This window comes from Narcine bancroftii, chromosome 5 (genome assembly GCF_036971445.1).
Source record: "Narcine bancroftii isolate sNarBan1 chromosome 5, sNarBan1.hap1, whole genome shotgun sequence".
Taxonomy (NCBI): Eukaryota; Metazoa; Chordata; class Chondrichthyes; order Torpediniformes; family Narcinidae; genus Narcine; species Narcine bancroftii.
The window spans coordinates 40,885,275-40,899,119 of record NC_091473.1 but is presented as its reverse complement, the minus strand read 5'-3'; the positions used below and the strand labels follow the sequence as shown (position 1 = coordinate 40,899,119).

At 39.3% G+C, this 13,845-nt stretch overlaps 1 protein-coding gene across 1 annotated transcript in view; it reads left to right on the top strand.

Annotated features, from left to right (window-relative positions):
- Positions 1-13,845, top strand: part of stab1 (stabilin 1) — a 240,380-nt gene that overhangs the window by 82,569 nt on the left and 143,966 nt on the right. Inside the window, exons 18-20 of the mRNA XM_069937203.1 lie at positions 1,502-1,660; positions 2,486-2,548; positions 10,434-10,532. Coding sequence (XP_069793304.1) covers positions 1,502-1,660; positions 2,486-2,548; positions 10,434-10,532 — 321 coding nt within the window. The remainder of the gene's footprint in view (positions 1-1,501; positions 1,661-2,485; positions 2,549-10,433; positions 10,533-13,845) is intronic.

Here is a 13,845-nt window from a genome sequence, read left to right as displayed (position 1 = left end):
ATTAATTCTGGAACTTAAACACTTATTGGGAAACTTTTTAAAATTAAAAGCATAAGAATGTGAGTAATATAAAACTTTGGTTAGGCCGCACTTGGAAAACTGCTTGTCATTCAGGTCACCCCATCACAGAAAGGATGTGGAGGCTTTGGAAAGCATACAGAAGATGATGTTGCCTGGTTTAGAGGGAATGTGTTAGGGGGAGTGATTGGACAAACTCGGATTGTTTCCTCTTGTGGGTAGGAGGCTGTGGGGAGACTTGATATAGGTTTATAAAATCATGAGGGGCATTGGGAGGGCTGACAGTCAGAATCTTTTCCCCAGTGTAAAAGTGTCACACACTACAGGACCTGTATTTAAGGTAAGGGGGAGGAAATTTAAGGGAGGTGTGCGGGGAAAATATTTAATGTACACAGTGATAAGAGCCTGGAATGGACAGTTAGGAGAAATGCTGGAAGCCGATAGAATAGGAAGATTTCAGAACTGCCTTGATAGGGGATGAAGGGATAGCTACAGTAGAAGTCCAAAAACCTGGATACCAGAAATCTGGACCACCCAAGAATCTGGACTTTCTGAAAACTCTCAAATGTTTTAAATTTAATGATCTACTGAGGAAGGGGTGGTGGGAGAGGGGTCCATTCCAGCCCAGTCAAGTAAAGTCAAGAAAAATGTAGCAGCCTGGGTACTGGCTGTTGGGCCATGACAAATCCCTGTGATGTTCCCAACCTTTGCTGGAGGTGACTTTAATGTTGAATGTAATTGTGGTCTGTCGAGTGAGGGGATGAGGGAGGGTGGTGGAGGGAATGGCTTGGACTCCACGGCAAATCTTGTACATAATGGATAACTGTAATTTGTTTTTAATTACTGGAAATTAAGTTTGAAATTTTATAAATAAAATATTTTTTTTTAAAATTAGCAGGCTTTTGTGTGCATGCGTAAATGTCACAGATGCACAGTGGCAACAAGCAACAACATGGTCTCCATTTTGAAATGAGCAATTAAATTGTGACAACGCTATAATTTTATGTTCTTTTTCCATTTACAATGTTCATTTTAAAACATAATTTAAAGCATTACATGCTTTTTTATTGTAGTGAAAAAATTGTTTATATTTTTGTCATTTTGACTTTTTTATGATAAATGATGCATGCTGTGTTCATTAATGAATGAAGTATCAAATGTTCATATCTTCTTTATCGCTTCTTTAAGTTTGATATTTAGAAGTACTGCCTGAGAATCCGAAAATCCAGACTGACTCAATCCCCACACCGTCTGGATTTTTGGACTTCTACTGTTTCAACTGCAAACAATTTTAATTTGATTTGGATATAACATGTGGCAAAGATATATGGACCAAAGAGCCTGTTCCTGTGCTGTTCCAACTGTGGCATAATAAGTATATTCTTCATAATATTTTGTAACTCTTCTTCAAGCAAAAACACAATATTTGCCTAAATCTGAGTTGTATTTGATTTAATGGTATTGTCTTTATATCATTTTGCAGGGCCGGATTTTGTTGGGTGATGCAGGAGTTCCTCTACATAAAAGGGATATTGTTGCTTCCAATGGCATCATTCATACTTTGGATGGCATCCTTATTCCTCCTTCCATTATCCCCATCTTGCCAAAAAGATGTGATGAAATTCAATATCGCATCACAATGGTAAAGATATTTAGCACTAGAATGGGAATGTTAATGAATATTTTGCCCAATATATTCATTTCACTGGAATATTTCTAAAGGTTCCATATTGTCATGTAATATTACATTTAGAATGTAACATACATGAAATTCTTTAACTGACCAGTCCTGAGTTTGTTTAGCTTCTGAGATCAGACAATCCCAGCCGTATTCAGGCTAAGTTTAGATGTATTTATTACTACTCAGTATTAAATTTCCAGCAATCCTCTTATCACATATATGAATAAATAATAAAAGCCAGATTTAATATAAAAATAAAGTAATGTTTTCATTAATATATTTGTATCATCATTTTCATGAACAAAGGAATTGTTTCCTTGATGTGCTGTGATGTTGGGCGTTTACAAGTATGAAGTGCAGCACCTATTGGATTCTTTTCAGGTCTCCATTTTAGACTGATATTAAACTATGGAACCAAATGAAAATTCTCTTCATTTTAAGAAAATTTAAATTTGTACTTTTGAGTCAAAGTACGGTTTGATTTTTATTTTTGGCTGATTAATGACATAAACCAATGGGAGAAGCCCAGTGACTCCATGTGCCTGATCTTGCCCAGTTTTGAGATAATTTTCCTCCCAGTTGTTCTCATTCTCGAGGCCTTTTTGCTGGTGAAATTCCTGGCAAGTGTTGGCTTGACTTGCTCGTGTCTCAGGAGATTCTCCAGCATGGCACTGTGCACTGGCTGCAGATGTCTCAGTGCATCCTGAAGTATATGTTTCAGTGCCTGATTTGCATGTTAAAATTGGACTTCAGATAAATGTAACTGATTTAGTCTCTCTTCTCCAGGCTCCCTGTGGACTCTGCTCTGCACTAGATTCTCAACTATGTCCAAATGGAAGCACACCATTGGTAAGTCTGAAAGCTCTATTTATCTGGAATAAAATAAACTATGAGGTATCTCTGTAGTTTAATTAAGTCATCCTCTGAGTAAGCCATAAACCATAAATGAAATACATGCACTTTGAATTTTGGGGATGAATTTCATCCTTAAACTGCCTAATGGCTTTTTCATTAAAAATAGCCTGAACAGATGAATTGATTTTTTTTTTTTTACTTTGAATTTTGTTTTCATACTTTTCAGGCACATCCTATTGACCCCATTTTTGCTGTTGTTTTGATTTGTGGGTCCAAGGAGGAGGTCATTTGATCCCATGATGGATACTTGAAGGAGAAATATAATTTGTTCCAGACTGGCACATACTTAAATGAAATAAAACTGTGAATGGAAAAATGAGACAATTGTGGCTGATGAGGGACATTAAAGCCAAAGTAAAAGCAAAAGAGAGGGCAAACAAGGAAGCAAAAATTAGCGGGAAGATAGAGAACTGGGACTAAAAACTCAGAGAAGACAACTAAGTAGGTAATTCAGAAGGAAAAGATGAGTTCTGAAAGAAGGTTAGCAAGTAATATCAAAGAGAATTCTAAAAGCTTTTTTAAATATATAAAGACTAAAAGAGTGACCAAAGTAGACATAGGACCGATAGAAAATGACACTGGAGAAATTTAATGGGAGATATGGAACTGAATGAATATTTTGGATCTGTCTTCAATGTGGAAGACATTCGTAGCATATTGGGATCTCATGGCTTTCTCGGAAGAGAAGTGAGTGCAGTCAAGATCACAAGAGGGAAGGTACTTGGGAAGCTAAATGGTCTAAGGCAGTAGTTTTCAACCTTTTACTTTCCACTCACATATCACTTTAAGTAATCCCTATGCCATCAGCGCTCTGTGATTAGTAAGGTGGTATGTGAGTTGGAAGGGAAGGTTGAGAACCACTGCTTTAGATCCAATTGTTACTGAAATATTTTGCTTAAGAAAAATTGTCATTGACCCATTTCCTTTGGAGTTATGAAACCCTGCACATAGCGAGTCCATTAAGTACAATTAAAACGGTAGTTTTTAAACTTTTTCTTCCCACCCACATACCACCTTAAACAATCCCTTACTAATCACGAGCACCTGTGGCATAGAGAATACTTAAAGTGATATGTGAATGGAAAGAAAAAGGTTGAGAACCACTGGTCTAAGGATAGATAAGTCTCCTGGACCAGATGGAATGCACCCTCAGGTTCTGAAGGAGGTAGCTATAGAGATTGTGGAGGCATTGATCTTCCAGGAATCAATGGATTCTGGCCTGGTTCTGGTGGATTGGAGGATCATGACTGTCACTCCCCTGTTTAAGAAGGGAGCGAGGTAGCAGAAAGGAAATTACAGACTTAACAGCCTGACATTAGTGGTTGGGAAGCTATTGGAGTCGATTGTCAAGGATGAGGTTACGGAATGCCTGGAGGTGCAAGAAAAGATAGGCCGAAGTCAGCATGGTTTCCTTAAAGGAAAATCATACCTGACAAACCTATTGCAATTTTTTGAAGAGATCACAGGTAGGATAGACGGGGAGACCCAGTGGATGTTGTGTGTTTGGACTTTCAAAAGGCCTTCAACAAGGTACCACATGTAAGGCTGCTAAACAAGATGAGAGCCCATGGAATTACAGGAAGAATACTAGCATGGGTAGAAAAATGGCTGGTCAGCAGGAAACAGAGAGTGGGAATAAAGGAATCCTATTCTGGTTGGTTATAATTTACCGGTGATGTTCCGCAGGGGCCTGTGTTGGGGGCTTCTTTTTTTGTTGTATATAAATGATTTGGATTATGAAATAGATGGCTTTGTGACTAAACTTGCAAATAATACCAGAATAGGAGGTAAGGCCACTGGTGCTGAAGATACTGCAAGGTTGCAGGGACGCGGATAGATTAGGAGAATGGGCAAAGAAGTGCCCAGATGAAATTCAATATATGGTTATGCACTTTGTAGAAGAAATCGATGGGCAGACTATTATTTAAATGGGGAGAAAATTGAAAATTTGGAGGTGCAAAACGACTTGGGAGTCCTTGTGCAGGATACCCTAAAAGATGACCTCCAGGTTGACTTGGTGGTGAAGAAGGTGAATGCTATTTTGGCATTTATTTCTAGAGGAATAGCATATAAGAGTAGGGATGCAATGTTTTTTTTTGTAATTTATTTATCGTACTATGAACCATATCAACCAATATATTTACAGATGCATCTCTTTAAATATTCACAGTGACATTTTCTCTTTTCTTCCTCCATCTCTCCCTTCCCACTTCCCACCCTCCTCCAAAAACAGTAAATATTGGACATATAAAATACAATAAAACAATATCTTTATACAAAAGGAATACAAACAAAAAAGACGTATCATCTACTTATTCGCATTAAATCTGATTGTGTTTATCTTATCATTTTTGGTGGTGGTGGTCCTAGTCCTACTCTTTCTGCCATGTTCCATATATGGTTCCCAGGTTTCCCCAATTATTATAACTTTGTCTTTTAAATTATATGTGATTTTTTTTCCCAATGGGATACACTTAAACTTGGTTATATATTCCGTTAATGTTTATAGTCATATAGTCCAACGTGGCCATCTTGTATCTTTATTTTCACTTTTCTGCCTCTTCACCACCTCCATCCCTTTTTTCCATTACTATTTTTTAAGCTTTCCTTTTTAATCTCAATATATGACAACACATTTAAGACATGAAATACCCCAACAATCCCCACAAGCAATAAACCTTTAACCCCAAATTAACCTCCCCTCCTTGGATTGCCTCCTGTCCCTTGATGGCAACCACAACTCCCCTTTCCATTCGGATTGCAAACTTACTCGCAAGCATCAACCCATTTCGCAGTGACCCTTATTACCCCCCCCCCCAGAGAACACTATTTTCCTATACTTATAACAAAGCTCTCTCCCTTTTTTTTTTTACCTTCTTCCCCTTCTCTTATCCATCTTTAAATCTTTATATACACATTATCTTTATATTTATTACATATTTTTGTATATTTTCTTACCCATCATCCTTCTCGTCATTCCTCCTCTTCTCTTCTCTTGTCCTGCAAACGTTCAGCAAATTCTTGGGCTTTATTTGGGTCCGAGAACACTCTATTTCATTCTCTAGGAATGAATACTTTGAGTACCGCTGGATGTCTTAATATAAAGTTATAACCTTTCTTCCATAAGATTGTTTTCACCATGTTAAATTCCTTCCTCTTCTTTAAAAGTTCGAAGCTTATGTCCGGGTAAAAAATATTTTTTGTCTCTTGTATTCCAATGGCTTATTGTCTTCTCTAACCTTCTTTCTTGCCTGCTCCAGTATGTTTTCTCTTGTCGTATGTCTTAGAAATTTTACCAATATGGATCTCGGTTTTTGATGTGGTGGCGGTTTCAGTACTAGCGCTCTATGCCGCCCTTTCAATTTCTATTTCTTCATGTGATTCTGTTATTCCCAGCACCTTCGGGATCCATCCTTTTATAAATTCCTTCATATCTGTCCCTTCTTTGCCTTCTTTCAGGCCCACTATTTTTATGTTGTTTCACCTACTGTAGTTTTCCAATACGACAATTTTTTGTGACAATAAATCTTGCGTCTCTTTCATTTTTTTTTGCTCTTCCATTCAATCAGTTATCTCCATTTCTACAGCAGCTTCTCGTTCCTCCACATTTTCTACTCTTTTCCTTATTTCAGTCATGATCAATTTAAGCTTTGCATTCTGTCTTCAGCACTTTTCATTTTTCTTTTGATTGAACTAAATTCTAATGATAGCCATTCTTTTAATGACCTCATTTGTTCTTCAAAAAAGGCTTTATCTAAACTTTGACTTCTATTTTACCTTCTTCTTTCCTTTGAAATTCTTGGTCTTCTTCCTCCTCTTCTTATGTCTGTGTCATCTTCTTCTCTTCTCTGTATCTTTGTATCTTCATCCTTCTCTGGTGAGCTGCTTCTGTATCCTTGCTGGGCCTCCAGCTGGTGTGTCTCCTGTTGTTGGGCTTCCTGCTGCAGATCAACCCATTGTTGGGCCCCCTGCTGCAGGCCAACCCACTGCTGAGTCTCCTACCGCAGGTCATCCCCCTGCCGGTTGCCTCGTTGCCGCTCATCCTCTTCCCACCCTTTGTTCTCTCTCTCTCACCATTCTTCTTTTCTTCTTTCTTCTTTACTTCCCCCAGCCGAACACCCTGATACTGGGCGTCTCTCAGCTGAGTCCCCCTCCCGTTGGTGTTGACCTTTTCTTTTACTTGCGCACTGCACATGCGCAACTCTTCGCGCATGCGCAGTTGCACACCTCTGCTCTGAGTTCCATTTTTGAAGTCCGCCGGTCGGGAGGACACTGCTCCTCTGGGGACTCTCCAACACCGGAGATCAGCCGCTCCTCTCCACCGTGACTCTCTGCTCCGATGTACAGGTAAGGCCTTCTTCTTTCTTCTCCAGTGATTTTCCTTCTTCCCTTTTCTCTGTTATTCTTACTTTTTCTCTTTTGGGTGCCATCTTCTGTCTCTTCTCTGTAACTTTATCTTTCTTTTTCTGTATTTTATGTTTATTTTGCTCTGTTTTTTCCACACTTTTTTTCTTTTCTCTGGAGAGGGCTGTTTCCACCCGACCAACCACTACTCCATCACGTGACTTCCTTCCGGGATGCAATGCTGAGACTCTTTAAAGCACTGGTGAGATCTCACTTGGAGTACTGTGTACAGTTTTGGGCACCTTATTTGAGAAAATATGTGCTGCTCTTGGAGAGGGTGCAGAGAAGATTTACTAGAATAATACCAGGAACAAAATGGTTAACTTATGAGGAACATTTGTCAGGTCTTAGACTTCTCTCGGAGTAAAGAAGGATGGTGGGGGGGGACCTCGTAGAGGCATTTTGAATGCTGAAAGGCCTGGACACAGTAGATGTGGCAAGGATGTTTCCCATTCTAGAGGGATTCAAGGACAAGTGGGCATAACTTCAGCATAAAAGGATATCCATTTAAAACAGAGGTGTGGGAAAGTTTCTTTAGTCAGAGGGTTATTAGTCTGTGGAACTTGTTGCCACAGGCAGCTGTGGAAGTGAGGTCATTGGGTGTATTTAAGGCAGAAATTGACAGGTATTTGATTAGTCAGGGCATCAAGGGTTACGGAGAGAAAGCCAAGGAGTAGGGTTGAGTGGGAGGATGGATTAGCACATGATTAGAATTGTGTGATCTTGTGATCTCATGATCTCTACGTGTTTCCTGTTTTAATAAGTTAAATATATGTGTTTTAAAAATATTCCTACACTGTTTGCCAGACTTTATTGTGGTCTCAGACTTGCATTGGAGAGACAGGGTGCAGACTGGGAGATCACTTTGTTGAGCACCTCGGCTCTGTCCATTGCAACATTGTGAATCTCCCAGTGGCCACCCATTTCAATTCTCCACTCCATTCTCTTGCTGACAATCCTGTCCATGGTCTCATGCACTGCCAGACTGAGACCACCTGCAAATTAGAGGAACGACACCTCATCTTTTGTCTGGACACCCTCCAAACGAATAGAATTAACATAGACTTTTCCACTATCCATTTATCCCCACCCCCACTCCTCCTTCTTCCCCCAGCTCCCTTTTCTCTCTATCTCTTTTCACAGAGCCAAAATCAATCTTCACCTTTCCTCTTATCATATCCAATTAACACCTTTTGTTAGTCTAGTCTTCTCCCCCTGCCATTCTTCAGTCTTTATTCTGATGTCTTCCTGATCTTTGCTTTTACCTTGAGGAAGGGCTCAGGCCTGAAATGTTCTTAATATATCTTTACCTCCTTTGGATACTGCGAGACCTGCTGAGTTCTTCCAGCATTTATGTGTACTTTTACTACTATCACAGACTTTCATGTTTCACGCCAGACTTTATTTGTCCAATTTTACGTGGACTGCAGTTCCAGGACATGGTGATTCAGCATTTGGAACTCTAAGTAATCATTACCTTCCCCATCAAGGAGACCAATCTATCACATCCACTACTGCTATGATAGGAGGTCAACTGAGGTTTTCCATGTTCATAATGACAAATCCTTGTGAGCAGTATTTCATAAACACATTAAGTTGCAACACATGCCTTGCTGGCCAAATACTGATGCTCTCAGTGTTACAAATTCCAATGGAGGGATTTTGTGGTTGTCTGAAATGTTAGCTTCACATGGTCTTATGCTATCTGAACTTGCAGAGAAGCCAAAACACCATGGTAAATCAACAGATTTCTGAAACAAAACCAGAAAATATTGAAAATACTCAGCAAGTCCAATGGGATGTATTGATATAAAAAGCAGTTAATGTTTCAAGTTGGTAAATATGAACGTACATCTTGCAGAGAGTTCTTTGACCAAAAATGTTAGTGACCCATATACAAGTGAGATTTGTTTAAAGCTACAGATGCTGAACTCCTTAAATAAGTGGATTCTTTCCAAGTTTCTCAAATTCATCATATATTCATAGCTTTTTATTAAATCCCAGGGACTTAAATTTGTGCCTAATGGTGCGTTGTTGTTCAGTGTTACAAATGCTAAGACTTCATATATGACTGAATTGGTAGCGCTGGGAATGGCCCTTCCTTCAGGTTGCAATCCATACAAAGGTAACCAGACAAGTCCACAAGTTCATGGGGAAGGAGAGTGAGATCAGGTCTGCACTGACACTGCAGCTAGAGGATTAGGGTGAGGGTTACTAAATTCAATGTCAGTGTCAACTGCTGAGGTTAGTGTTATGGGATTACATTGGTTATTCGGGCAGCTGAATCAGTAGTTGAGTTATGTAAACCATCAGTGGTCATGGAAGAGAAGTGGTTGTCAAGTCAGCATAGAATTAATAGAAATGGAGTGGTCATGGAGTCAGGTCATAAATTCTTTATTGGGGAGCAGAAATCACTATGGGAGTGCAGTTGGTGATGAGGAAAATGAGCAGTCTCATTGTGGATATGATTGATTGTCAGGGGAGGGGGATTTAAGTTGGGGACAAAACCAACTGTGATGGTTGGTGATAATATAATCAATTGTTGGGGAGAGGAGAGTGGAGTCTTTAAGACTAGTTGGATCAGGTCAATACTTTAGAGTTGGAGAGCAGATACTCATGTTTGAGTGGAGTGGAGGGAAATCAGGGTTGGATGCAAGATTTACTCAGGATTGGAGTTGTATCTGGGATTCAGTTAGTAGGTGGAATTGTGGGCAGTTTTCTGGTAGTATAGTTGAAACTCTTGAGGTTAGATGGATTGGAGGTGCAATCGGTAGCCAGGTTTAAGGGTATGCAACTCAATGGCACCAACAGTTGCTGCATCAGGAAGGTGATAGTGGAGTCAAGGAGGGTATTTCATTGTCTGAGTTGGGAGGCAGGGAGGAGCATTTGAAGTCAACGGTATGGTTCGGAGGAGCTGAGTTGGAGGTGCTATATGCAGTTAAGGTTGGTGTTTGGCTGTAGTCAGGGGTCAAGGAAGTTGCTGCAGTGTTACAAACAGTCATTATTGGGTGTTGAGTCAGAGAATACATTCAATAGTCAGGAGTGGGATAGTTCAGTTGTAGTGTGCCTTTTTAACCATTTTGAAAAAGTTGTTGCAATAATTGTATAAATATATGATGGAAGAATTTCATACAAATGTTTTTGTGTTGTACAAAGTTTCAAACCCATTAGGTGCAGTGGAAAATTAACAGCAAAGGAGTGTCACATAATATAAATAACCCTTGTAACTCCTACTGATAGATTGCAATAGTTTCATAATTTTCAAATTGTGTATTGTTATTTTTGCGATGTTACAAGTTGATTAAAGATGCTCTCTTTTGATTTAAATATTATGCATTCTTATGCATGTGATATGTGTGCATTATTTTGAGAGCTAGCTTGTTCATACTTCAGAGTAAACATTTTGTATCCACAGGAATCGTATGGATCAAATTGTCTATATCATACATCAGTAGGTGACTTAACCTACATCAGGACCTCTGGTTGTGCAAGACACTGTAATCAGACTGTTGTTGTAAGTATTTTAAGTTGCACTGTATCCAGTGTAATGAACCACTTATAAGCTGTATATTATTCACTTGCCTTTGTGCCTTTATAAACTTTAACATTTTGATTATTTGGAATAGAACAAATTTTCAATACAGTAAACCAAATAGCATGAATGTTGATAAATGATAACCACAGATTATTATGCAGACAAAAGTGTGCTGTTTTATATTTATAGGAGATTGGAGAATTGTAATTGGGTTTTGGATTCATGCTTGTGAGGCATTTGTGTAGGAGAGTTAAGGAAGTTGACGTCCACTCAGTGTTGTGTTTTTATTGGCGGATGGAGTGTTGTTTGAGACAGCAGCACTTTTACTTCAGTATATAGGAGTTTGTTGCAGTGAATAATCAGTTGTAGCTAAATAAAGACCAAAGAATGGCTGCTTTAAATGATCAACTCTTTCACTTCCATGAAGATTGTAAAATCATACAATATACAGGACTGAATGAGGCCATTGATCCCATCAGGTTTGTGCTAGCTCTTCTACTGGGGCTATCCACTATAATCATGTTTTCTTGACCTTTCTGTCCTTTTGTATTTTTACCTTTCAAATATTTTTCCACTGTCTTTTCTAATTATGCATTTGTGTCAATAGTCACTTGCAGTAAAACATCCCAAATTAAGTTTTCCATTGGGACCCTTGGGCTGGAGGTGGCTGAGGTATGATGATGATGGGAAAACTTCCCTGGACATGCTCATTTACAGTGCACACGATTTCTTAATAAACAGTTTTAGGGCCAAAACTTAGGCACTTCCAGCATGCGCCTCCTCCACTTTAATTGTATATTTATTTACATTAGGCCCCTCGCCCGAACTTTGAACTGGTGGTGAGGGACTGCTCACAGCGTATTGCTTGCCCTGTTGAAATGGGTGCTTCTGGGATCCTGGGGTCTATGCTGTTGAAGCAAGCTTCTTAAAGGTAGGTAGATGTTGGTGTTTTTGCAAGATTTTTTTTGGATCAAAAAGCAAAATCTGCAGATGCTAGAAATCTGAAGTAGGAACAGAAAATAGCTCCACAAATACTGGAAAAAAAACCCCTGCAGATGCTGGAAATCTAAAATAAAAGGCAAAACTACTAGAAACACTCAGTAGATCAGGCCACACCTCTGCTGTTTTATATTGATGACTTGCTGAGCAAATCCAGCATTTTCTGCTTGTATTCTATTTGTGCAAATTCTGATAAACCATGCACTATCTTGTCACTTGTTTTTGCTGAGAATCTTTTTACTTTGGGCTATTGCTGCTCTGATTGTTCTTTCATTAATTGAATAAATGCATGACTTTCCGACTTTGCCTGTGACAGATGGAAATTAAGTGAAAGTGGAATCATAGAATTGGTGTGGTGCAGAGAAAAGTCACTTGCACTGTTGAGACCATGACTCAAGGGCATCTGATCCATTGTCAATATATACAGCATATCTGAGCTCTAGAATCCACATAAGAAACATGTTTTGGTTGTGTTATGTAAGACCCTGGTTTTGTCTGCTGCTATTTACATTTCCCTTCACTTTTCCCTCCTTAAATGCTCTTCTATATTTTCCATTATATATCACAGCATTCACTAAAATTTCAACTTTGGAATACTTTGTCTTAACACTTTCCTTGGTCTGCCCAATCCATCTCCATCTTGAGTTTAAGACTTTTTTTCATTTATTTCTTATAAATTTGATAGTTTAAATCAGCCATTCTCAAACTTTTTTTGGCTATGGCCCTCTTAGGACTCTGATCAAAGTTTGTGGGCCTCCTTCCCTGTAAAGCAGTCAAGTTTAGTTGTTTTTTTTTCTGTATTTCTCTCCTACTGACTACATAAAAATACATGACAAATATTTTATGAGTTCAGTCCGCGGCCCCCACTTAAATGTGCTGTGGCCCCTGGAGGGTTGGGAGGGGGCATATAGCCTCTGTTGAGAATGGCTGGTTTGGATGACCTCATCCAATGTGCAGGGCTCTCTTCTACCTCAGAACATCTACCTAGAGCCATCCCTTCAGCATCTGGCTAGACATCAATTAATATATCTTATGCTTGCCTCGTGCAGGTTACAAGGAATGATTATGTAATGACCAGTTAGAATTTTGAAGTTAGTGTTTTGTACATCAGTGGTTCTCAACCTTTTTCTTCCCACCCACATACCACCTTAAGCAATCCCTTACTAATCACAGAGCACCGATGGCTTAAAAGTGGTATGTGAGTGGGGAGAAAAAGGTTGAGAACCACCGTTGTACATCTTTTCAGTGGTCTTCACCCACTCTTTCTAATTTGATTGCTTTTAGTTGTGCAGGATGTATTGCCAAAATAAGATGAATTCCATTGGCATGATTGGAGTATTGTGAATAGGCAGTATCAAAAGCTATGCTTAGTACACAAATGGGGCGGGTAAGAGCAGCTGCTTATCTGGAAGATAATTCTATTCTTGGCTTTCCCTCAGGAGGGAGATGGTGGAGTAGTCAGAGAATGTTAGGATCATTAACAAATTGCATGCGAGTTTAACTTCTGCCTAATGATATGGAATGACCATCAACGGACTGAGGGCTTGTTTTGCACCTTATGCGATTTTTGACCCCGTACGAGAGAAAGCAGCTTACTTCAGATTTGTCAGATTTCAGATTTATTGCCTGAGTACAGACATGACATCACATACAACCCTCAGATTCTTTTTTTCTAAGGACAAGGTAGAATTACCACTTATTGGTAGTGCAAAAAAAAAAATCTACACAGCATATACATGTAAATAAATAAAGAACTGTAAACAGATTATGGATATAAACAATACAAATTTAAAAAAAGGCAATAAAGTGCACAAGTAAGAGTCTTTAAATGAGTCCTTGACTGAGATTATTGTTGAGTCTGATGGTGGAGGGGTAGCAGCTGTTCCTGAAGATAGCAAGAGAAAGGAACAGAAGCAGGCCATTTGGCCCATCAAGTCTGCTCCATGAAACCTCCCTGAGCTAAACTGTTCTTGCATCTAGTTCCAAGTTCCAGCCTTGTCCCCATATCCGTTGATACCTTGACTAATTAGATACCTATCAATTTTCTCTTTAAATTCCCCCAAAGATCCTGCCTCCACAGCTGCATGTGGCAATGAATTCCACAAATCCACAAACCTGGTGGTGCGAGTCTTGTGGGACCTCTTTCCTAATGGCCGCAGTGAGAACAGAACATGTGCTGGGTGGTATGGATCCTTGATGATTGCTGCTGCTTGCCGATGGCAGTGTTCCCCGAGGGGGTTCTCAATTGCTATCCAACATTTTAAATATGAATTTTCTCTCCATTCACCTGTGC